Raw genomic sequence first — 27,035 nt, forward strand, 5'->3', positions numbered from 1 at the left:
AAATTGTGGTTAAACTATTCTCGGCTGAAAAATAGAGAATGGTTTACCACAACTTGCTATATAAGATTAATAAAGAATGGCATTTATCAATTTTCTCTGGACATTAATTTATAAAAAGTCGTTTTTTTCCTTTTCTAATATATAATTGTTAATAATAACAATTTCTAGATTTTAAGTTTTACATGTATTTTTTTGTTATTATTTTAATTAATTAATTAAATTTATTTTCTTTTATATGGTAATTTTATTTTCTATATATATATATATATATATATATATATATATTAGATTTGATATATTTTTTTAATTTTATTTGTCTTTATTTATTAATTTGAGTTCATTAATGAATTTTGTGTTTTCTTTTTATAGTTTAATTATTTATTATTTATTTTTACTTTTATTTTATAGTTTAATTAATTATTATTTATTATTATACTTTTATTCATTTTAATCTAAAATTTGTATCATCTATAATATTTGTATATTTTTTCAATGGTTTATTTTTATTTTCTATTACTAATTGTAGAAAATAATCTAAGTATTTTATAGTTTTATATAATAATTTATGAATCTACCTACGAAGGACCTTAAAGAAGAAATGAAAAATTCATTTTAATAAGAAGGTAGTGAAGCAATTTAAATTTTTCTTAAACCGTAATATTTTCTCTCTCTGTGTTTCTATACATCAATTTTATTTTTTATATTTATTTTATTTTATATTGTTAAATTTTAATTAGTAATAAATAATTAATTGTATTTGTTCCTGCATATTTTATATTATTGATGAAATTGGAGTTTAAATATAATTTCTTTTAATTTCTTTTTATCTTTTATAGATTCTTATATTATTTATATTAATTTCTAATATTGAAATTAAAAAATTTATAAGTTGGTAAATGGAACCGGATTGGTAAAAACAGATCAAAACTGACTTAGAATGAGAAGACAAGTTCAATATTGGTTTCCCCTCAACTGAAACCAGAACTATCAATTCCAATTCCAACTCGTAAAAAATAATAATTTTCATCAATAAAATCATGAATCTTTTTTGTGTTAAATAAGATTTTGTACCAAGAATTAGAAAAGGCAAAGAGATTGGAAACTCATATATAATTTCATTTTGATTGTTAAGAAAACACTAAAAAATGTTCATGATTTCAAACGGTGATTGAAAAGTGAAATAATAATTTATAATCCATTTTTAAGAAATATGGGTATATATTTATTTATATATATTTGTCTTTAATTTTAATATTTAATGAGCTATTCTCTATAAGTAGAGTATAATATTTGCTACACATCAAACACTACAATATGTGAGGTCCACATAAATCTAGCCTTTTTATTAAAGTCCAGTCTAATATTTAAAATTACTAACTTAATTTACTAGTTAATTATGTATAAATACTACCTAGTCTAGCCCGATTACAAGTTATGTTTTAATAACCAAGTTTGTTAACCCTAATTAACTATTGCTTATGGAGAGGCTCAGTTCAATGACCCTAAATCTAATATGGTCCAATTTTAACCAATCTAAGTATGGCAAAGCCCGCTAAGTCTATATGGATTTTAGATTCAAGCCTAATTACCATCTTAATTAAACTAATACTATAGTTTTCTAGGTCCAAGTTTAAGGCCTACGTGTATGTGGCCCATTTTTAATTAATCAATCATTTTACACTTATTGAATTATATAGTAAACAAAAACAAGCAAAAATAAAGTGTAGAAAGTAAATCTAGTTATTACAACCGCTTAAAACTAAAAAAGGGAAGAAAAAAACCTAAAACTAAGTATAAAACATAAATAAATTAATAAAGACATAAAAAAATCCATAAATAGCAGAAATATAGGGTTTTAGGATAGCAAAAATAAAGTGTAGAAAGTAAATCTAGTTATTACAACCGCTTAAAACTAAAAAAGGGAAGAAAAAAACCTAAAACTAAGTATAAAACATAAATAAATTAATAAAGACATAAAAAAATCCATAAATAGCAGAAATATAGGGTTTTAGGATGCTGAGCCAATCGGCTTAACGGAGAGCCAAAAATCGGCTCTACACTGAGTCGATCAGCTTTAGGCTTTGGCAGGCGATTTTCAAAAATTCTTCCCTCGATTTGATGCCCCGAAGCCAATCACATATGCACAAAAAACATGAGATCAATTAAAACGTGGAAAAACTAAATAAAAAATATAAAGAAAATATAAATGGAATAGAAATCCTAGAACATGCAAACTGTAGAACACTTAAACTAAAAGTAAATAAACAAATAGCAAAATATCAAATTTTATCATTTCTAATACGTTTAACTAAAAGAATATGAAAAAAATATGGATATAGTCTAAAACCCTAATCATTAAGGGAAAAACACAATCAAAATCCTATATGATCTTATTATCAAATTCAATTTCCTATAATGTTCTTATTATTATATTCAATTTCTAGTAATGTTATAACATGTAATCCACAAAAAAAACCTATTCTAATAACATAAAACACATAAATCAATAAGAATAAAACCAAATCATGTTTCTAGGAAAGCATAAAACACCAATTTTGGCAGATGATGGATGATGGATGATGGTAGATATAAGGGAACTCTCAGGTTGTCACCGTAGTTGGTTATTCTGCAAATCTAAGGAGATGATGATACAGTTGAATCAAAGACCGGTTGAGGATTTAGTGCTACCTGGGATATGAAAAAGCTATTGTTGTTCTCTTAAAAAACTTTCTAATTTTTTAGTTCTTTCTTAGTGTCTCAACTCTCTGTATCTTTCTTTTCAAAAAGTATATTGATTGCTAGTTGGTATCTCTTCCTCGTAGACCTAAGAGTTAAGTGTGTATTTATAGGGCTAGGGTTTAGCAAATCCTAGGAATATATCGATATATTTTAAGTTTCTTAGAAATTATCTCTCATAAAATCAAATAAATCTTGTATTTATTAACAAAATTTTTCTAGAAAGTCATTTTGGACGTTAAAATGCCAAAAAATGATGTTGAATCAAGAAAATCATGAATTCGCACTATGTAGAGCCGATTGGCTCTAAAGAGCAAAAATTTAAAAAATATTTGCAATTTAGTCTCTACACTTGCAAAAATCATCATTTTGACCTCAAACTTTATTTTTCTTGACAATTAAATCTAAATTGATTTCAGAAAGATAATTTTGATTAGATTAAACTCAACCTTAACCTCATATTTGCTCATCCTCCATCTCCTGAGACCCGAGAAAGGTAGTAGATTTCATCATAGAATTTTCCATAATTCCCTCGATATTTAGATCCGGAAAATGGATAGTGAGATATACGAAATGAGTCCATTACACGCTAGAAGCGTGGTAGTCCACTTGGTTCCTAGGATAAAAATCCACTAACAAAATAAACCAAGTGACAATTTTAAATTAATGTTTCTAAAAAGCTTATAACAGAAGACATGGATGAACAAGTAATCTCAGAAGAGGTTGAAGTGCCTGAAGATGATGAAAACAATAAGATATCAATCAGCTACATCACTTCTGGTAAGAGATGGGACCAAAGTAAAAATATTATCGACAATGTATTTGTATATGCAATAACAACTAATATTGTAAAAGAAAGTTAGGACATTGAACCTAAGTTTGTCATTGAATGTCGACAAAGAAATGATTGGGCTAAATGGAAAGACACAATTTAGACATAATTAAACTCATTAGAAAAATATCAAGTCTTTAGGTTCATTGTTTTAACACATGAAGATATTAATCTAGTAGGCTATGAATGAATTTTTATGCGTAAACGCAATAAAAGAAATAAAAATGTAAGATACAAAATACAACTTGTAACACAAAGGTTCTTGTAAACACCTAGTATTGATTATGAAAAAATTTATTCTCCAATTGTGGATGTAATTATATTTAGATTTTTAATTAGGCTGACAAGTTTAGAAGGACTTCATATGTATCTTATGGATGTAATACCTAAATTTTTCCCCTAATAATGATTATATTAATAATAATTAATAAATGAGTTTTTATTTAAATTAATTTTACTTTATTTTTATTTGGTTTAATTTGAAATGATTTAATAAAAATTTTAATATTAGATAATTAAATGAGTTATTTTTCTATACCCAATTAGTTGGATCTTTAAGAAATTAATTAAGTAAATTATTTGAGGAATAAATTATATTTTTGGTTATTCAAATTTTTTCCCAAATGTATATATACATATATAAATAAAATTATATATTGGAAAATCATGGAAGAATTTGTAAAGGATATTTTTATAAAAGAATTTTTAGAGAAATTGGTATTTTAATTAGCTAGTGGTATTAAATTTTAAGTTGGAAAATATTTAGCAAATTGGTTATTTAATTTAATTGTGTGTTAGGACTAAATTGGAAATTTATTTTGGAATAAGGATTAAAAGTAAAATTTTATTATTATGGGGGTTTAATGAAAATTTGTATGTTTGGTATTTTTGTAAATAAATATGTCGGCCAGGGGTATATATGTAATTAAGTATTTTTAATAATTCTAACCCAAATTAAATAGTTAGGGGCTTAATTGAAAGGCTAAAGAAAAGTTTGGGGGTTAATTGGAAATTCTGTAATTTTCGTAATTTAAAAAGTTGAGGGATCAAATGGTAAGAGGAAAAAAGTTCAGGGGCCTAATGTTGATATGGAGAAGTAAGAAAAGAAAGGAAGAGAAGAGAGATATCGGGGAGAGAGAGAGGAAGCGGAAGAAGAAGAAGGAGGCGGGTATTGCGGGCGTTGGTGGCGACCGTCGGGGCTGGCCAGCCAGGCGGGAATCGTGGCGGCGTCTTCCGGAGGTCGTTCTGGCCTTTTCTAGTGGCCTTTTCGGCCGATCTCGGTGGCAATCGGCTCCCCTTGGAGAGAGTTACCTTTTGGAGGTGGCTGCGTCGGTTTTGGTGGCCGGAGGAGGGAGTTCCGGTGAAGTAGGTGGCAGCAGCGTTTTTCAGCTTTTCCAGCGAGCTCCGGTGGAGGATGGACGATCGGAAGACGTATCCCGACTCTCCTCAGCTCAAGCTTCGCAATGGCACTGGTTTCGTGGCGATCGGGCTTCGTTTGAAAATCTACAGTCAAGATCGTTTGTAATCTCTCTGGATGATCGGGGGTCGAACCGGAAAATCGGAAGCGAGGATCGTTATCAGCGTGTCGTTTCGAGTCCGATGGTGTGTTCGGTCGTCGATTAGACTCTGGCGGTTGGAAGCGAGTCGACCGAGCGATCAAGCGTCTCGGTAATTTTTTCTGGCCCGTTGATTTTGGAATTCTTGGTTTAATTGTATATTTATTGAATTGTGTTGAATATTAGAAAATATTGTGTGTTAAAATATTTGTTGTCGGACTGCCTGCCTTGGTTGTGTTTTGTGTTGTGTGGCGGAGTCAGGAAATTAGTGAAGTCTCGGGACCCGACTCCCGTTAAAATGAATTATTGATTATCCGAAGTATTTTCTAGCAGGTCCTGGGCCCGTTTTACGGGGGGTAAATGTCCGTCATTTAGGAGAGGTTCTGCCGAATTTTCAGCAGATTCTTGGAGTCTAATTTAAATTTAGGCAGTCTACTCTAGGGTCTAAGTTTAGGAAAAATTTACGAATGTCTATTAATTGTATATCTTTTGTTACTAGATAAATTAGCCTTTCCGCCAGCTCCACCCGAGGCGTAGGAGCGGACTGCAGAACGCGTCAAATCTGTGAGTTAAAGTCACTTAATCGTTGCACTATTACTAAGTCTGAAATTAATATGCTATTTTAGAAATTTATGCTTAATATGATAATTAGTATTGCAATATAAATAAATTTTACTTGATTATTAATTATTAAAAATAATATAATATTATTATTAGTAACGTTATAATAATACAAATATTATTGTTTTTTCACACGAATTGCACGTTGCTTTACCCTAAATTTTTAATCTTTATTTCGATATGTGTTGAATGATTTCATTAGACAATGGTATTTATTAAATGTGATGATTGCGATTTTAGAAATGTGGCTTTCATAGAACATGCCACCTGATGGGTTACATCAGGACCGCGCGCGCACCAGTAATGATCATGGACAGGTAATTAGATTATTATGAGTTTTGCCCTGGTCGAGCATGACTCTCTGGGCTGATTTGAGTAAATTGCCGGAGGTAAAGTCCCTGGTCAAGCAATGCTCTCTGGGCACTGGCTTGGTTGGAATCAAGTGTTCAAGTTGGAGGTAAGGACCCTGGTCGAGCTTTGCTCTCTGGGCGCCAGACCTGTTGGATTAAGAGAGTTGAAAGGCTACTAGAATTTGAGGTTAGGGTTCTATTGAGCCACTCGTCCCCTAAAAGTAAAAACATAAATACAAATCGTAATATAATCATACCATAATATATATATATATATATATATATATATATATATATATATATATATATATATATAATGGTATGATTATATTACGATTTGTATTTATGTTCAAGGTTTGATATACTGATTCGAATAATTAATATTTTCTGTGAAGACTGCAATAGTCTCTAGATTATTTAATTTTAACTCACTCTCGATACTGACAGTCTCAATTTACTTTTTTTTTTTTAGATTCGTGACTGTTAGTCTTCCTGCGACTCTTAATCAGTAACCCGACTCTTTCATCATCGGGTGGTGTATTCGATTTGGTATGTTAATTTGTAAAATCTTAGATTCTCCGTAGTAGTAATAGTAGATGTGTTAGTTGTAAATTTTCTGAGTTTCGGGTCTCTCCAAATTCTTCTGGCAGACCGAATTAGTTATGTAAAATTTAATTGTTTAGATAATTGTGGCATCAGAAAAATAGATTGAGATTTATTTAAGTCAATAAGTGTCAGGCTTACTATGGGATTCGGTGGCCTTACGCCTACCCATTCCCTAGTGCCTGTCACGGACCCACAGATGAGGTCGTGACAATGGATATCATTACAGCTTATTTACATGGATAACTTGATAATGACATTTATATGAAAGTTTTTGAAGGAATAAAAATACCTGAAGCATGTAGCTCAAATCTCGGGAAACATGTTCAATTAAGCTACAAAAATTCTTGTATGGATTAAAACAATCTGGATGAATGTGGTATAACCGTCTTAGTGAATATCTTTTGAAAAAAGGATATACTACAATTGAATTTGTCCATGTATTTTTATTAAGAAAATAAATTTTAAATTTGCTATAATTGTAGCTTATATTAATGATTTAAACATCATTATGACTTTTAAAGAGTTGATAGAAATGATAACTTATTTAGAAAATATATTTAAAATAAAAGATTTTGGATGAGCAAGATATTGTCTCGACCTGCAGATCGAACATTTATTTAGAGTGATTTTTATTCATTAGTCAATTTATATTGAAAAGATATTAAAACGTCTTAATATAGGTTAATCTCATCCAATGAGTTCTCCCATAATTGTTAGACATCTGGATATGAAATATGACCATTTTCGTCCTCGGAAAAGGTGGTGAAGAAATACTTGGTCTAGAAGTACCATATTTAGTGTTATTGGTGCATTAATGTATCTTGCTAATTGTACAAAATCTGATATAACATTTTATGTGAATTTGTTAGCAAGATATAGTTCCTCACCAACTTGAAGACATTAGAATAGTGTGAAATAAGTTTCCGTTATTTACGTGATACATTGGACATGAACTTATTTTATCCACAAGACTCGAAATCAGAATTAATTAGATATGCAGATGCTGGATATTTATCTAAACTACTTAAAGCTCGATCATAAACGAGTTATTTAAATATGATGGCATTGCTATATCTTGGTGTTCTACTAAACAAACTCTAACTTCCACATCATATAATCATGTTGAAATATTGGAAATGTACGAGGCTAGTAGAGAATGCATATAGTTGAGATCTATGATCCTATATATCAAAGAAATATATAATCTCCTATTTGATAAAGGAAGCCCAACAATGCTATATGAAAATAATGTTGTTTGTATTGCACAACTCAAAAGAGGATATATTAAAGGAGATAAAAGCAAATACATTTCGCTAAAATTATTTTTCGCACATGAGCTTCAGAAGTAAGGAGTTTTATATGTTCATCAAGTTTGATCGATTGATAATTTGACAGATTTAATTACAAAAGCACTTCATACAACAACATTTAAAAAGTTTGTGAATAAAATTGGCATGCACCGACTAAGAAATCTTTATTAGAAGTCATATTATCATGAAGGGAGATTTTGATGCATTATACTCTTTTTTCTTTAGTTTGGGTTTTGTCCCATTGAGTTTTCCTAGCAAGGTTGTTAACGAGGCAATGTCATCCCGCAAGCTTCTACATGAATAATGTACAATTTTTCCTTCACTAAAATTTTTTCCCATAGGGGTTTTGTTAGTAAGGTTTTACAAGGCATATTCATTGTAATAGTTATAGACATCCAATGGGGAGTATTATGATAATATTAAAGTATTTGGGTTATATTAGATGTCTATCGTTATGTCTATGGATAAATAGAACTCTATCTCTGTAACTATTTATGCCAATAGTTACATATACATACATATACAAAAATCATTATTTTTTCTATTCTCTCTTCTCTCTTTATTCTTTTTTATTATTATTCTTTATTTTTATAATATTTAATATGTTTTTATATTTGTTTTATATAAAAAATATTTATTTTTAAAGAGTTTTTACTTTATTTATTTTAAGTGTAATTTTTTTTATACTTAAAACTCAAATACAAAATGAAATTCTTCTCTATATAATATCAAATAAACATGTCTTATAAATTTTTTATGAAATTAAAGTTCTTATTTTCTTTAAAACTTAGAAAAAAAAATTCTCTATAAGTAAATAGAAATATCTCACCTTTATTAAGAGACATTTTTATAAAAATATTACACATTACATCACGTAAGGCAAAAGTTGAGACAAATAAAGATTTTATAGTATTATTCAAAAAAGAATTGTTTAGTTGTCAACTTTACTGCAGTGCAATCCATAGTTATCATGCACAGAAGCTGGAAAAAAAGAGGTAATATTTATTTTTTAGTACGAATTTTTTGAGTGCATGTAATATTAGTCTTCTTTTGCTAAGAGATAATGAGGGGTTTTTGAGTCTTTCGCTCAAATAATTTTTTTTTTTAATATTGTTTAGGGTTTCACATAATTAAGCTGGGGATTTGAATGAATTTGAACACCAACAGAGTTCATTCACTAACCCAATCTTAATGCCATCATGTTGTTTCATGTACAATATTAAAAATAGTTGATTAAACACCAAAGCACAAAAATAAATTACAAAAACCAAGAATCAAGATATAATACTTAACCTTTATATCAGCACATCTCCAAAACAAACGGCCTTATTTGTATTAGTATGCAAGTCGAGTAAGCGAACTAGGCATCCATAATTACATTTCCCTAGATTTCTTAAATTACCTCCCATTCTTTTTTGTAATTTCACCTCTAGAAAGATAAGAAGGTAATTTGACTTAAGTATTTCGACTCACACTTTCATTCTCGCTTCAAAGTGAAATTTCTTACTAGAATCTTGAAAAAGATAAATTGCATCTAGTATTTGGTTAAAATTTATTTATAAATTTAAAGTTTTTATAGTTGATTTTAAATTTTAGACAATTAAATTTATATAAAATTAGAAATAGTTAAATTGAATTTTAACAGGATAGATAGAATTTTTAAATAAATTTCATATTAGTTTGTTCATATATTTCATAATACAAAAATATCTCTTTTAATTTTATTATTTTTATTTTACTTCTTCTTCATTTTTTTTTTCTCAAATAAAATAAATTTCTTAATGAATTTCAACCAAATATAGCATTCAACTCAACATTTTGTAAAAGGAAAAATGTTGGGTTTTAATTCTTTTTTCCTTTGTTTCGAAAGGATGACATTTCGATTAAGTGAAATATTGCAATTTTTTCATTTTAGTATAACTCGGCTAGAGGAACCTTACATTTGTCTGTCATATCATAAAAAACACACACACTATTTCAGTGTTGGATAAAATTGAAGTATAACACAAAGTTTATATGTTAATTTTGTTACTTTTTTTAATTATAGAATAAATCTGAAATTGAGATAAAAGTTGATGATAAATATACTCATTAGCCTGAACTTGAACAGCCCCTTACTAGGAATGGCTACGAGTAAGGTACTTGCATATATGTATCCATAATTCAAATCCGTTTAAAAAATTACTTTTATTATTCGAACACGTCCCGCATCTGAATAAAAATATCCACATACTACTAGAATTTGATAAAAATCCATTTAATATATATAATTATTAAATAAATTTTATGAATATTTAAACAGATAGCGAATACCCTACCTGTTAAATATCCATTTATATATAAAATATCCAAATCCAGTATTCGATATCTGTTTAAATAATATACATATATATATTATGTGTAAGAAATAAAATAATAAAAAATATTACAATTATAAAATTTTATTTAGAATTGCATGGTTTAGAATTTATAATTTTTATTCTTATTAATTTTCCTAATATATTTTAAAAGTATATTAAAATATATACACACTATGGTCAATTACTATGTCGCTAGGAGTTTCATCTTATGGTGGGAAAGCATAACAAGCAGTCATACAAAGGTGGGAAGAGAAAAATTACATGTTATCAAACCCCCCAACAAAAGAAAAAAAAAAAAATTGACACAAGTTGTTCTGTTTTAATATACCCAAATCTGATGATATTGTCTTGTATATTTGACAATGGCTAAACGTAATCTAGGTTAATCTTAAAAGTACATTAAGGTGGGGTCAGAAGATCTGTTAATAACTTTTCCTTTGCTAAATATTATTATGATAGGTAGAGTTATTGACCCACTCCATAGTTAAAAATCAATTAATACAAATGCACAGATGAGAAATAAACTAATCAATATAAATATAATATTAAATAAATAATACTGTATATTAATATTTTATTCAATTTATGCATGGATAATGAGATAGAATGAGTTTGCCTAAAAAATTTCCATGATAAATTACTTGAATTATATATATTCTTAAAAAAGAAATAAAATATGTAAATTTTTTTTAGAAAAAATATGGATATTTCATTAATAAGGATTAGCAAACACATCTTGATTAAAAATAAAAATAAACATTAAACATCAAAAAATATATGCGAAGAAATCTATTTCTGACAATCATCAATTATATTAATGAAGCAGTAGATTACAATTCTAAAGGAAAAATGATCCACTAGGTGACACCAAGCCACATATTAACTTTATATGTAATTGTGATGAGTTTGGTTATTTGAATATCAAATCGATTATCTTCTTTCTCTTCACTACTTCTATGAAGGAAAAACTCAACAACCAGAACATATGTCTATTATAGAATAAGAACTCAACACCCAAATCACGTCTCTTATAGAATGAGTATTCGCACAATGAAAACTAATATAGAAGAAGAACTCAACACTTCTACAATAAGAGTATAAAATTTTCGACAAAACACACTAATATATTTTTATTAAAATTAATTAATATAAAATAAAAAGAAAAAGAGTTTCACTGATTTAAGAATGATCAACGGTAAATCAAAAGATGAAATTTTAATGAACAATAAGAAATACGAGAAAGAAAGAGGAGAAACGACTAGGGTTTTTCTAATAGTTATTTTCTAAAACTATTGTTAATTAAGTATTATTAGCAGATACAGATGTATAATTTACTTTTAAACTTTTATTTTAATTTTTAAATTTTTAATTATTTCATATATGATATTTCCTAATTTTTATCTTTAATTTCTTTCATCTGTTTACTTCTATTTTAATTTAATTGTTTTAACATATATAATTCGTTTATATACAGAAGATTGATACAAAGTTAAAATAAGTTAAAAATAAAAATAAAAATTATTATTAGCTAAAAGATAATTAATAACCATTAGAAATTAAGTTAATAAAATCTAAAGATAAAACTATGCACTAAACAAAAGAAGAAAAAGAAATTTGTGTAACAACTAATGTTATAAAAATATCCTCAATTTTATCATAATTATTAAAAAAACATCTAACTTCATGACTGTAGGAACGAAGAAATATTTAATATACAGTAATAATTTACGAGATGATAAATCAATTATAAATCTATATATAGTATTTGGAAACTGTCATAATGTTCTTTATTAAGATTTTACTTCTTTTGACCACAACTGATCATCTTTTAGATTGGCTATGATTTTTGTTTTTATTTATATTATTTTATTTTAATTAATAAATACAGATTTTTTAATCTATTTATTTTTTTGTTTATTATTATAAAATTTTTTGAATTATCATTTCATGGATTTTTTTATTTTCTTTATGGAGATTTTGATTATACCCTTCGAGGGAATTTGAATATTTCTTTATGAATATATTCATAGAATTTTGTAGAGTTACATTGTTGATAGTAAGAAATATTTTTAATTATTTTTATGATTGGATTTATTTAAAAATTAAAAAGTTGATTTATAATTTGAAAAGTAGCCACTAAATTGAGTACATAAATTATCAAATTGTAAACTAGAAGAGCTCTCTATTAACACGATTGAAAAATATAAATATAAATTTTTACTATTCAAATAAGATTTTTTTTACTTTGTAATTGTAGTATTTTTTATTTTTATTATTAATCAAGTTGTACTTTTTATTTTTAAATGAGTAGAAAATTTATGATTTTTATAAAAATGAAAATACACTATCATAATGTAAGAGTACGATATCACTCCATTCATATAACTTTTTTTTTTTGTAAAGATGAGATGTTTAGACTTTTTTTTATTGACAGATTATGAGTTGACATTTATCTTTTCTTTGATATACATATATCTAAAGTTAATTTAGATATTAAATACGATCTTTACTAATCATAGAATACCATGTCAAAAATCTTAATATAGAGCTTGCCGGATTATGAGTTGTCACTTACTTTTTCTACATAATAAAAAAACGATCGAATCCTCTCACTGAAACGGATTTTTTACTTGGCTGTCGATAATTAAGAAAGAAAAATAATTGTGTTTAGATCAAATTATAATTGATCATGATGATTCTTTTTTGGAAATACAACAAAACCTTTTCCTTGAAGAAATTTTAATGGAGAGATTTAGTTGGCTACTAAATAAATAAGATTGACTTGATTATGTTGGATGTATTGTCTGTATCTAATTAATAGATAACTCCTCTAGCCGTTGAATATATAATATATCAAGAGTAGAAAAAATCTAAAAAAAATACTATATTTGTCATCTGGTATGGTAAATTCTTTTTGACACAGTAATAAGGTAAACTTTATGTAGAAAAAATTCCAAATTATTTATTGGGATTGAAGAGAGAGAAGGAAGAAGAAAAAAGAAAGAAGACGAGCCTCTTTTATTTATTTATTTTTTTAAAAAATTAGATAAATAAATAAAACTAAAAAAAATTAATAGAAAGAACTAAAATAAAGCTCTCATCTCCTGGCTTTGTCAATTCTAACTCAGTGCAATCAATGTGTTTGTTTCTCTGAATACTTCTGTTCCTATCTCCTTTATTTGCCCTTTGACCTTCTAATTAATTCAATAGCACACAGTAAATTCTTCATCCTTGTGTTGCCAGATTAATTTCCCTATAGCCATTTTCATATAGTTACAAAAATTTTGCCGTATCTCCATATCCTGAATTTTGAGCTGCATTTATAGTTACATGGCTAAACTCTTCAAGCAGAGAAAATAGAAATTAATGACACCATTAGTTACAACTTAAACACAAGTCTGTAGCTAAACTTCTTTTTATTTCAATCTTAACGTTTAACTTTAATCTCACTTATATTTCATATATATATATTTACAAAACTAACAATAGCTAAAATTCAAATTTGGTTAACTTTAAGATGAGTTAACTAATGGATTTTAGAAAAAGAAGATCTTAAAAATTTATTTAAAGAAAAATGAAAAACTTAATCTTTCACTTCTTCATTATTCAATTATGAAATATTTAAAATATCTGTCATTTCTTTATTATTCGACAATAAGATTTTTAGAATATCTGTTATTTCTTTCTTATTCGAGTGTAAAATATTTAGAGTATTTATCACTCATCGATTATATTATACTCATGAATATATGCAACAAATGAATAAATAAAAGTAAAGGGTTAAAAGAAATGTAAGCCAATTATTATACCTAAGAAATTGTGAAGTATACATATGAAAACAAAAAGTCAAAATGTTAAATCTTCACCAAAATTGGTATGTTTTCATGGAAAGCTTTCTCTGAGTCTGCACTGTGATATATAGCTATTACGTGTGTTGAAGTTGATAGGATAACGTTAAAAAATCATTACAATATTTTCACCAGAAAACCTAAAAGAATCCAAAGTCTACACCCAAAACAGGAAAAACTCAGATTCAGATATCTCTCTTAATTGGGTTTGATTTGGTGTTCATTTGCTGTCCTTAAATGGAATTGACCTGTAACTCCATATATGTTAATAAACTCATACATTACAATCAGTCTTCTTCACCACTAGCATTTTAAGACTACTGTCATCTTTTATACATATACCTACCAAAGAACCAGAACAAGAACAAGAAGAAGGGTTTCTTTTAGGCATAAGTTGTATCAGGGAGAAAAAAAAAAGAAAAAAGAATGGATCTGTCCATGGGTAGTGGTGGTGCTTCTGGTGATGAACAAGAAACTTCCAACTCTAGAAAGGGGAAAAAGGCTTACCATCGCCATACTTCTCGCCAAATTCAGCAGCTTGAAAAGTATAACACCAACCTTCTCCATTTTGTCAGATTTGAGGCATTTCTTTTTCCTCCAAGATCCTTTTTATTTTTATTTTGAAAGTTGCTTTTACTCTCAACTAATGATTGTGGGTTTTATGCCAATTTGTTTTTTTTTTTTTTTATCAGGTTTGCTTCCTTTAATTATTCTTCATATTTGCCATCATTTCTTTCCCATTTCTGATTTGGTTGATGTTTCTTGCGACCAAGCTTTTGCTATCTTATGTTATTGGATTAGTTTATTACTTTTTTTATAATTATAAGCATTCTTTCTGCCTGAAATTTGCCCGTAATGGCTGTTTGGCTTATGTTATGAGTGATTTCCTTTTTCTTTTCAAGAAAAGATTTGAGTGTTAAACTCAGAATTTTACATATAATTATCAACAGCTATACGGAATAAAAACAATCCCTTCTTCTTCTTTTTTTTGTTTGTCTTTTTCTTTGGCTAGTGTAAATAGTCAAAAATGCCAATGTTAATTCTCTTGACAAATTAAAGTTATATGTGAATGTCAGAATCTATTGCCATAATTTCTTTGGCATATGTGATTTTGTTATGTTTCCTGTAATTAAAACTTCTTTTTTGCATCATTTCACTGGTGGGTTGTTTATAAGTACGAGCCTTCTCTTTCTTTCTTTCTTTCTTTTTTTTTTTTCTAAATTTTTTTTATTAAAATGAGCTACCCAATAGAAATAGTTCTCTTCTTTCATTAAACCCTTGTCCGAGATTGAAACTTGAAACCAGGCAATACAAGGATGGAATTTACACGTTAAAAACTGGTCCTTGATTTGCCTGACTCTTTTAGTGCTTTATTGATTTAAACATGTTTTATTGAATGAAATTAGTTCCTATAATAGAAGTCTAAGATATTAATTTCGATAAACTCCTTCCTCTTCCCAACTTCCATCTATGATTTATTGGATTATAAGGGAAATTTCTATTCTTATGGTCAAGATATTTCAAGGATTGCCCACATCCGGATGACAACCAAAGGCGCCAATTGAGTAAGGAACTGGGTCTTGATCCTAAACAGATCAAGTTCTGGTTCCAAAACAAAAGAACTCAAACAAAGGTATGCTCTAGCTACGCTTCATGATTAAACTCTTGTGCTTGCATTTTTGGGTAAATTACGTAGTGTTGACCATACTTTTAATGAAAAAGTATCAATTTTTGATTTATAATTAAATAATTATTAAATTTTAATCTTAATAATACTAATAAATTCTTATAAATTTTAAACAATTACTGAACTTTGTATTTTATAATATAAAAATACCAAAGTTAGTGATTTGTATTTTATAAAATAAAAAAATTAAAATGTTGATTTATAAGTTTATTGTTACTGAATTTTAATTATAATAGCACCGTGTAAATCTTTTCGGCATTACTTAAATGACTTACCATTTAAAAATATTTATTGCTTAATTTTATATTTTTAGTGATATATATATATATATATATATATATATATATATATATATATAATAGCTTTTGTTATTAAATCTAGTCAGTAATCGTATATATAAGTATTATTGTAAATCCTAAAACTAGTTTTTCTTTTTTTTTTCTTTTTTTTTTGTTCTTGGGCAATATCACAGCTTCTATCCTATAAATACAATATAATATAATATTAAAAAAGCATAAAAAGAAGATACTAAATTAGTTTTAAGATTCATAATAATGCTTATGCACGCAATTGCTGACTAGATTTAATGACATAAACTATTATTTTTATGTGCTATTAATAAATGTAGAGTTAAAGAAGTCATGCCTCTGAATTTTGATTATTTAGTCAATTTAATTAATATTCTTACTTTCAATATAATTTAATAGGTATATGAACTTATTTCTTTTGAAATATTAATACTTTTTGATAATGGGCCGTTATGTCTACATGTATTTTACGAAGATATTAAAAAAATAAAATTCAAGTATATGTTAATTTAAACTGAAAGTTAAATGTGTTTAGATATTAAAAATATAAAATTCAGGTGCCTGAAAGTTAAAATATTAAATTGACTAATCGATATAAATTTAGAAACATAATTATATATTTAGCCAATATTCGGTATCATTAAAATTAAAGTGTAATAACTATTTAGTTGCAAATTAAAAGATTGACACTTTTTAATATAAATTGTAAAGTTTGATAACCATTAATGTAATTCCCTCTAAATGTGTTAGAAAAATTCAATAATGTCACTAGAATGAGATAATGAAACTATTTATTCTGAAATCTATAATTTTGTATAATTTTATTCTAATTTTAAATTAGTAACAATTCGCTATATAAATTTTGCTAATAGTTACAATTATTTTAACTCTCTATAGATATGTGACTTTACTGTAGATATATGACTTTACTGATTTGTCATTTTCTACGTGTAATTAAAATAATAAGGTAAAAACAATATAAAAAAGTGTTAATTTTAATGTTTTAATCTAAATACTTAGTTGTCTTCAATTGGAGTTTCTTTATTCACTAAGTGCTGTTATTCTCTATTTTTATCTCTCTATTCTTTTGTAAAAAATAGTAAATTTTGATGTTTCATCTCTTCTTTCTTTTTCTTTTTTCATATTGTTTCTATCTTATTATTTTCAATTATACATAGAAAATAACATATAAGTAAAATTACACATTAAGAAAGAATTGATAATATTTTCGCAAAGTTAATATAGCAAACTATCACTAATTTAAAATTAGGATAGAATCATAAAAATATATAAAATTTTGGAATAAATATACATAAAAATATAAGTATACTCATAATCCCTATTAAAAGAAAAATTTAGATGACTATTTACCTATAAATTAAAGGTTTGATATCTATTTATTATACAATACAAATTTTAATGACAACTCATCTAATTTACCTCATTATTCTTACTTAATAATGATTTTTATTTACTATTTCTTAGGCTCAAAATGAGAGAGCAGATAATTCGGTTCTTCGAGCGGAGAATGAAAGGATTCAATGTGAAAATCTTGCTATCAGAGAAGCACTAAAGAATGTAATTTGCCCATCTTGTGGAGGTCCTCCTTTCGGAGAGGAAGAACGCCAACATAGTTTGCAAAAACTTCAGCTGGAAAATGCACAACTGAAGGAAGAGGCTAGTTCAGATTGGTTTTTTTTTTTTTTACCATCTATTTGATCATTTTTTTCCTGAATTTTTGCTAGTGCTCGTCTGTCGGAATTTTGATGCCTTATCATGAATGTTTTGCAGCATGAGAAAGTATCTGGACTCCTTGCCAAATACATAGGAAAACCAATTTCCCAACTTGATTCATTGCTTCCTATGCATGGATCTCCAATGGAGTATATGCCAGTTGGTCTTCGTAATCAAAGGACAGGAAGTCCATCTCTTGATCTTGAACTCAATCCAGGTTTTCTTGCCCACCACATTCCAATGCCTTACCACCTTAAAGGAATTCCAGAAATGGAAAAGGCACTCATGCATGAAACTGCTGCTAGTGCTATGGAGGAATTGATAAGGCTGCTGCGAATCAGTGAACCTTTATGGATCAAATCCCAGTCTGATGGAAAATATGTTATTCATCGCGACAGCTATGACAAAGTATTCCCAAGGACTAATCATTTCAAAGGCTCAAATGCACGTATTGAGTCATCAAAGGAATCAGTAATGGTGGCAATAAATGCATTGAATTTAGTGGAAATATTCTTGGATCCGGTCAGTACTCATTAGTCCTCCTTTCCATTGTCATATGTATCATTAACTTATCTTCCTGGGAATTCAATAAATGAACTGAAATACATCCTTTGATTCTACAGAATAAATGGGTCGATCTGTTTCCGACAATTGTCACTAAAGCTAGCATAATTCAAGTACTTGAAACAGGAATGCTAGGAAACCGAAGTGGTTCTTTGCAGCTGGTATGTTTCAGTAGAGTAGTTAGGTTAAGTTTCTATTATTCTTATTTCAGAAATTTGGTTATCTCATAGGTTACATATTATTTTGCAGATGTATGAACAAATGCATATACTTTCACCCTTGGTTCCACCTAGGGAATTCTACTTCCTTCGACATTGTCAGCAAATTGAGGGTGCCACTTGGGTCATTGCTGATGTTTCCTATGACTGCTTAAAAGAAACTATCCTTTCATCACGCTCTTGGAAGCTTCCTTCTGGATGCATGATCGAGGAACTGCCTAATGGTTTTTCCAAGGTACGTGAGTGACTCCTGTCTTCATAATCAATCAGTTCATCACGTGGTCCTACTGATAATTAGATTTTGTAAAATAATCATACAACTTGTGCTCGTGCAAAATGGGTTTGATTATAGTTGATATTTCATATTTGTGGTACTCTAATTTGATGAACTGCGTGAGTACATTTTCTGGGTTAATTGCGTAACATGAAATGTAATTTTAGTATTAGGGTTAAAAGTAAAATTCTAAATAAAAAATAACCAAAATTATTGAGACCCGTACTTTAAAATGAGTTGAATATTAAGTGATTTTCAAGTAGCTTGCTAATCAAGACAACCACATAAACAAAAAATCATCTAAATTTACGTTGTGTTTAGTTGAAATTTATAAAATAAATAAAATTTATTTACAAATTTAAAATTTATGTGCATTGAATAAAGTGAAAGTTAATCTAAAACTTTTTATAATTAAATTTTTATGAAATTTGGTTATAGCTAAACTAAATTCTAAAAGAATAGATAAAATTTTTAAATGAATTTCACATTAATTTGTTAATATATTTCTTAATACTAAAATCTTTCTTTTAACTTTATTATTTTCATTTTATTTTCTCAATTATATTTTTTTCTTAAATGAAATGAATTTCTTAATGGATTTAAGTCAAATATAGTGATATTTCAGTGATACTATACTCGAAGTTTGGATACCAAAATGATACAAATTTGATAGTAAAAATAAAATAAACTAAGAATTTGATTATCATCCAAATAATTAACTCACAATTTCATGTTAAAATTAGTAGAAAACTCATTCTGAGCCGTAGGCTAGATTAAAATTCTCGGTAGCCCATAAACTTGATTTGGGAAGGTCGACAATGAATATCTGAGATTCAAGTCATTCTCCTACATCCATTTCAATTATAGACTCCATAAACACTTAGTTTAAATCTTTGATAACCACCAAAAATAATGACAGGTTACTTGGATAGAACATGTGGAAGTAGATGATAAAACTCAAACTCATAGACTCTACAGAGATCTCATCTGTGGCAGTTCCGCATATGGAGCTGAAAGATGGATTGCTGCGCTCCAAAGGGTATGTGAAAGGTTAGCTTTCTCCTTCAGGGAAACTTTGCCTACTCGAGATTTTGGAGGAGGTAATTAATCCAGGTCATCAGCTATATCCTTAATTTCTTGTTCATCTCCTTTTGATACGATAGAATTATTGCTTGCTACAGTAACATGTTGCCCATTGCTCATTGCTCATTGCTCAGTGATTACTTCAACTGAAGGTAGAAGAAGCTTAATGAAACTATCCCACAGGATGGTCAGGAGTTTCTGTGCAATGTTAAGTATGTCAGGTAAGTTGGATTTTCCTCAATTATCCGAAGTGAACAATAGTGGGGTTCGAGTATCTGTTCGTAAAAGCACAGAACCAGGCCAGCCTGGTGGCTTGATTGTCAGCGCAGCTACTTCTCTTTGGCTTCCTCTCCCACCTCAGAATGTTTTCAGTTTCTTCAAAGATGAGAAAACAAGAGTTCAGGTTCTCTAACAGACACAATCTTTGTCTGATCATCAATTTCATATGCGTAGAGAGATATTTATCTCTAGACTTATCTATCACATCATCTAAAGACAAAATCAATTACATATTGATATATGTCATTATTTATTAGGTGTAATATTTGTATTGACTATTTTTTAATCATAGACAGATAATGATAATATATTTATCCACCAATATAAATGATACACCTAATATATAACATCACATATTATTGTATAATTAATTTTGTCTATGATGTGATAAATTAGATCTATCAGCTGCAACAGTTACAGCAATCTAATATCTGACACTTGCTTTTCGTTGTGTTAATAGTGGGACATTCTCTCAAATGGAAAGCCAGTGCATGAGATTGCACACATTTCCAATGGTACACATCCGGGAAACTGCATAGCCATTATTAGGGTAAATTTTCATATTTTATTCTTTTTTATATGTGCATAGGGTAAAATTTTTTATGGCTCAACCTTGTTGGAGTTTCTGCAGCTACGAAGTTCGACTTTGGATTTCAATCAGATTTCAATTGAGAAAGAATATGGGAATAACCATTTCGATTAAATAGTTCGACTTGAAGAAAATACTGAAATAACCATTCAGTTTAATGGTAAAAGGTCTAAATCGTAGCACAAACAGTAATGATTCATAAATTTTATCAAGCCTAGAAAGCCTTGAACCTATAACAGATACCAAGAGCAATAGACTCAAAAAGTTTAACTGCTAGAAATAGTTCACTGAAATTAATACTATTTAGTTCATTTTTCATCTGTTGTTGGTAATTTTGCTTGCTCCTTAAATATTTCTTAGAAAGATGTGCAGCAAAGTTCACTAAACATGGTTCTTGTATGTTGCAGCCTTTTGTACCCTCTGAGAACAACATGCTGATGCTTCAAGAGAGCTGCACAGACCCTTCAGGATCTTTAGTAGTATATGCTCCCGTTGATATCCCATCAATGAACATAGCAATATCCGGCGAAGACTCATCGATCATACCGATCCTTCCATCTGGTTTTGTCATATCTGGAGATGGCAGACCGGATGCAGGAAATGTTGCTTCAACCAGTGCAAATGCCGGAAGAACAGGTGGTTCACTTCTTACAGTAGCATTTCAAATATTGGTTTCCACCCCTACATCAACCTCTTCCTCTTTCTCCACTAAGGAGATGAACATGGAGTCTGTGGCAACTGTTAATACCCTTATTAGCTCTACTGTGCAAAAAATTAAGGCTGCTTTGAATTGCTCTAATCTGGACTGAGCTACACTCTTTGTTGTTGTAATAATTTAGATATAATATGAAAATGGTAGGAGAAGGAAATAAAAATGCAACTACATAACATAAAACTTTTGAATTTTGATGCTAATATTGTTGTTTTGAAACTCCGATTTTAATGGTTTCTTTTCTTCTTCTTATTTCATAAATATTGTACCCGTTGCACCAATTCTTCTTTCATTCTCTTTTTTTCATTTCTTCTAACATTTCTTTTATACGCAATTTAATATTTTATTGAAGTGATGGGGAAAACCAACTTGTTTGTACAAGTTGACTTAAAAACTCTAAATTGGATGTCAACGGGTGAAATAAGAGACAATTAATTTGAATTTAATTACGTTTTAATAATTTGTTTTTAATTTATTTTATTTACGTGTGGATTATAGTTTTTCATCATTTTCTCTTATAAATAATTTTAGGAAAAAAGTGTATTATTATTATTTTTATTTAATCAGGTCCTTTCGCATTATGGGCTAGACTTACATTCACGCATTTTCAGCATTCTCCTATAATATTTTTTATGGCACAATTATAACATTTTGACTACAATTGATGTAAACACTATTAGATATGATGTTGCCATCATTTTTTCGTTTTCCATTTCAGTCCTCAATTCTGACATCTTTTCATAATCTTTCTCATTTGAGTACAATGACAACAGATACATATGATATTTCGAGTGATGGCGGAGATGTTGATACTAATGCAGATGGTAGTAATATTGCCGATGATGTTGAACCTATTCATAATAGTCTTTAACTGATTCAATCACGCAATTCTTTTTTTATTGAGATGGATAATACATGTAGTAAGGCACGGAGAGCCAGGGGACTAACATCAAATGTCCAGGGAAGAAATTGTAGTATATAAATACTATTATTATGTATGTACTTGACCATTTCGTGTAATAATTAATTTTAATTTAATCAGTTATCTTAGAACTTTCTTGGTAGACATGTATTAAATATTTTATAATATCGTGTGATAATTTATTTTAAATATATTTTATTTTTTAAATTTGTATCTTTATCATGTATAATAACTTTAATTTAATCACGTATTATAATATATTTTTTATAAATAAAATGTTAAAATTGATTACAATTAAATTATTATATAAATATATTAGAATACAAAAAATCTCGTTTTTACCTATCCACCGCTTGAATTAGTGGACAGAATTTTATTTTTAAATATTTTATATCTATTTACCGGTGGACGGATATTTTTTAATACTTCAATCGGTGAACATGTTTTTTTAACATTTGAATTGATAGACAATTGAATTAGTGGACTGGAGTTTTTTTTTAAATATTTCAAATATGTCCGCCAGTTCAATTTATCACTTAAATTGGTGGAAAGGTCTTGTCCGTTTCTTCACCTGTTCGCCAGCTAGAGTAGTAGACTGCCCCTGTCCGCCAATTGGACTGGGGAACAGCCATGTCCGCCACTCCACCTAATGGACAGTGTTTACGTATTCAAAATCCACCTTGGCAGAAGTTTGTTCCATCCTTAAGGCTACCGAACTCGTTGCAGTTAAGGAAGAGCTCATTAACAAGGCAGTCATCTTGGAATCTAACTCTAATGAGCCTGATGAAGCTCTGGGACCTGTTATGCAGACTCAAAGCCCTTCGAATGTAACTAAAAAATTTTATCTTTCCAACATACTCTTCACGAAGCCAACTTTACTGCTGATTTCTTAGCTAAAACTGTTCCGGGTCGAGCTAATGATTTTGTCGCACGGCTGTAATATGATTCTAATAACTCTGGAATGGACTCTCTCACTTGTTAAGTTCGGTTCAGCCTTGCTGACTTCTAATTTCTTAGTTGAAGTTGTGCGATCCATCTACTGTACTGAAGATTTTGTAAAACTTTAAGCGAGACTTTAGTTTCTCAGCTGAATGATATTCCTAAACTGCTACTCATCGGACACAATCTTAATACTGTATTTTGCTGTAACTACGGCCCTTTTCTTTCTTTTCTTTAGCAGTCCTGTCTGGCCTTTATACGTGTGATAAGTATCAATTATGTGTTCCTTGTCTTTATTCTCTTATGTAGTCAATGCCTTGAGTTTTTTCGCATAGAATTATTAGGCTTTAGAAAGTTTATTTTGGGTATATAAAGGTAAACCTAATGACTTTGGAATATTGCCTATTAATTTCATATTTTCGATATTTAAAAAATTAATAAAAGAATTTAGATTATTAAAAAAAAAAAAAACAAAGCCTTTTAGAAATATAAATATATGTCTCTAGGCGTATGCTTACCATGACTATATAAAAATATGGGATTAAGTTTTTATTGTCAAAAGTAATAAATATATTCACATTTAGTTTATACAAGGAATACTTAAAAAATTACTAAGCTGGTATAAAAATTAGTCTCAAAATGAGGATTAATAAATGAGATTTTTCTCTCTTATAAAAGACTCTTTTATAAAGTTTTCTAACATAAAATAAAATATTACGTAAAGGAACATTTTTTATATTTTGTGTTTTATCTTAAGATACTATGAGTAGTTAAATGGGTTTGTATGGTCCAATCGAAAGATATTATATTTCATATTTAGAGAGAACCATTTCAAGAAAATGTGGGACAAATTTGAAACGCCCAACTTTAATATTAACATGTTTTTTAATTGATCGTCATCATCTAGAACATCTATTTCTCCATTATTTCAACTAAACCTTGTAGGGCTTCAATTGAAATTTATACAAGATCAACATCCCAATATATTTAAAAATCATGTTTCAGTATAAGTGTGTTACGTATTAGTCCTTTTGTCATCAAATGAATTTTTAGAAAGCATGTTTGAGTATAACTTGAATAAGCTCAGAAAATTTTTACAATGATATTATTTATATATCTAAAATATACTTATAATATACTTCGATCATATTCTTTGTATACTCGAAATAAATTTGGTGAAAATTATATAGTTGAAGTATACTATATACTGATAACCATAGTTTAGAAAATCGTTGTCTTTTAATATGAGAATATATGTTACATTAAAATTTACATATCTCATTTTTTATTTTCAATATCTATTATGGCGAGAAAAATAGATATTGTATCTACATCTATATAAAAAATATAAAACATAATTTAAAATTTAAATAGAAAAAATCTAATACGAATCAAAATATCATATACCTTAAATAAACTCATCATATACTTTATATATACTATTTACTGCACACCTTAAAATCTTATGAGTTACCTGCATTCATATCTTAACACATCCATTATATCCAAAAATATAAAATAAAAGAATAGATTAAATATAAAAGAGAGAAATTGCCACATAATGTATTATTAATGCTCTTTTACTACGTGGCCTATCTAAACCTTTGTTAAGCCATTATTTTATTAGAAAAATTCATCATAATCAGGCTATCTTATTGTAGCTAATTATGGTTCATGTAGCAAAGGTTAAAAGAGCATGAAATAGTCAATTTCCATGACAATTTTGGTTTATGTAACAAAGGATAAAGAGCTATTGTTTTCAAAGGGACATCACGTCTCACTTAGAACCAATTATTATTGGTCATCGTAATACAAGCGTCTATTCCATTTTAGCTCAAACATATTTTGTATGATTCTAATTGTGTTTCAATTTCTTAGACTATTACTTCTAAGTGAGGGGTAATGTTTTCATAAATTTTGTTGATTATAAATCTGGACGAAAGTTTGCTATAAAATTTGAAAGTTTGTTGGGTAAGGGTCTTGAGAATGAATCTTTTGAAATGGAAGATTTGGATCTTGGTGATTGTAAAGAAGAGAAAGAAATAAAGATGCTGTAGAAATAATTTTTATTAGGAAGTGGAAAAGTGATTAAGTTTGAGAATGAAGACAAGATAAAAAAAATTAAGAGAAAGTAAAAGTGCCGTGTTAGTAATTGATAACTGATCAAAATATAGGCCGAACATAAAAAAATAGACCAACCATGAAAGAATATGCCAATTATGAAAGAATAAACTGAGCATGAAAGAGTATGTCAAGTATTAAAGAATAGGTCGATCATGAAAAAATAGGTCGAGCAAACAAGAGTAGACCGACCACGAAAGAATAGACGAAGCAAATAAAAATAGGCTAAACATCTAATGATAGCGAGTATTGCATGTTGAGTTGTCACATCCAAGAAACATGGGATTAATTAAATCCAAATCCAAGTACAATAAGAAGTTTTAAAACTCAAGTCATAGTTAGAGTCTAGTTGAGAAATCCGACTCAATCTAGGATTATGTTGTATGACCAAAAATACTAATCCTAATAGGATTGGGAGACTTTACACTCATAAAATCTTACTCCTTGTAGGTCTAGAAGACTTTTAGTTTCTATATAAGAGACCGAGACACAAAATGTCAAGGATATTGATTCCTTCCACAATTATTATATACTCACCTTTATAATACTATTACTGACTTAGTCATCGAAGTTGGTAATTGAATAACTACGTTCGATGCTTTCTAATAATGGTTTTATGTATCTTAGAGTTCAAGTCAGACTTAAAGATACTTGTTGATAGCCAGGTTCTTTGATCAACTTATTAAATAATGAATTTATAAAAAAAAAAAAAAGACATATGGTGATATTGAGAATAATGATAGATGGAGAAGCGCTTTTTTTTTAAAAAAAAAACTTTTGACGTATAAAGTTACTTTTATGGTTCTAATGTAATTATGTATAAATTTAGAGATAATTTTTTTGAGTATTTAAACAATCGCTTGATTTCTTTCCATTCTCAGCTTGATTTTCCAACCAGTGTTCTAGAAAATCATGTGATAATGTCAATGCCACTTACCCGACAGTCAATTTCTCCATTCTCAACCTAGCATATGGAATTAGACTTTTACTTTTCTAGGCGACTGACATTACAATTTTGCTCTCCCCTCCAAACATCAAATAGCCAATGGTGTCACTAAAAGCTCTTTGAAACACTCATTCTCTTCATCTAAATAATCAGTTGACGAGAGTGCAAGATCAAGATAGAATTCAATTACGTGAACTTGAATTTGATTTCTTAAATAAATCTTACTTCATACCCCCCACACCTAACTCACTAATCATTTTCAGCCTCTCCCCTTCCAAATTATCTGCCAAAATTATCCAAATCTTATGGATTTTAGCCCCATTAAAATTTGTTTCCAGAGTGCTTAAGCATCAGCAAGGTTGCATGAAGAGATCCAAAAAGAAGAGATTCAGAATATCATCAAGATTCTCTTCAATATTGGCACATCTGGGAAAAAGAAA

At 28.4% G+C, this 27,035-nt stretch overlaps 1 protein-coding gene across 3 annotated transcripts; it reads left to right on the forward strand.

Annotated features, from left to right (window-relative positions):
• Window positions 1-14,280: 14,280 nt before the first annotated feature.
• LOC8266520 (homeobox-leucine zipper protein ROC8) lies at window positions 14,281-21,928 on the forward strand. 3 transcript variants are annotated; one of them, XM_015723808.2, is made up of 10 exons: window positions 14,281-14,764; window positions 15,735-15,852; window positions 17,700-17,891; window positions 18,006-18,470; window positions 18,572-18,673; window positions 18,762-18,965; window positions 19,924-20,104; window positions 20,186-20,490; window positions 20,827-20,916; window positions 21,363-21,928. In XM_015723808.2, the coding sequence occupies exons 1-10, from the start codon at window positions 14,646-14,648 to the stop codon at window positions 21,762-21,764; spliced, it is 2,178 nt and encodes a 725-aa protein (XP_015579294.1). In that variant the 5' UTR covers window positions 14,281-14,645; the 3' UTR covers window positions 21,765-21,928. The 3 variants fall into 3 exon arrangements, with proteins under 3 accessions (XP_015579294.1, XP_015579295.1, XP_002526595.2); XM_015723809.3 differs by having other exon boundaries at window positions 14,282-14,764; window positions 20,240-20,490; XM_002526549.4 differs by having other exon boundaries at window positions 14,284-14,764; window positions 20,222-20,490.
• Window positions 21,929-27,035: the final 5,107 nt, after the last annotated feature.

This window comes from Ricinus communis, chromosome 5 (assembly GCF_019578655.1).
Source record: "Ricinus communis isolate WT05 ecotype wild-type chromosome 5, ASM1957865v1, whole genome shotgun sequence".
Taxonomy (NCBI): domain Eukaryota; kingdom Viridiplantae; phylum Streptophyta; class Magnoliopsida; order Malpighiales; family Euphorbiaceae; genus Ricinus; species Ricinus communis.

Excerpts from the sequence above, each read along its gene's own strand:
- LOC8266520 (XM_015723808.2), top strand. The coding sequence starts at position 14,646 with ATGGATCTGTCCATGGGTAGTGGTGGTGCTTCTGGTGATGAACAAGAA. Across the intron at positions 18,471-18,571 it reads TGGAAATATTCTTGGATCCG|AATAAATGGGTCGATCTGTT; the intron begins GTCAGTACTCAT and ends TTGATTCTACAG. Across the intron at positions 20,491-20,826 it reads ATGAGAAAACAAGAGTTCAG|TGGGACATTCTCTCAAATGG; the intron begins GTTCTCTAACAG and ends TTGTGTTAATAG.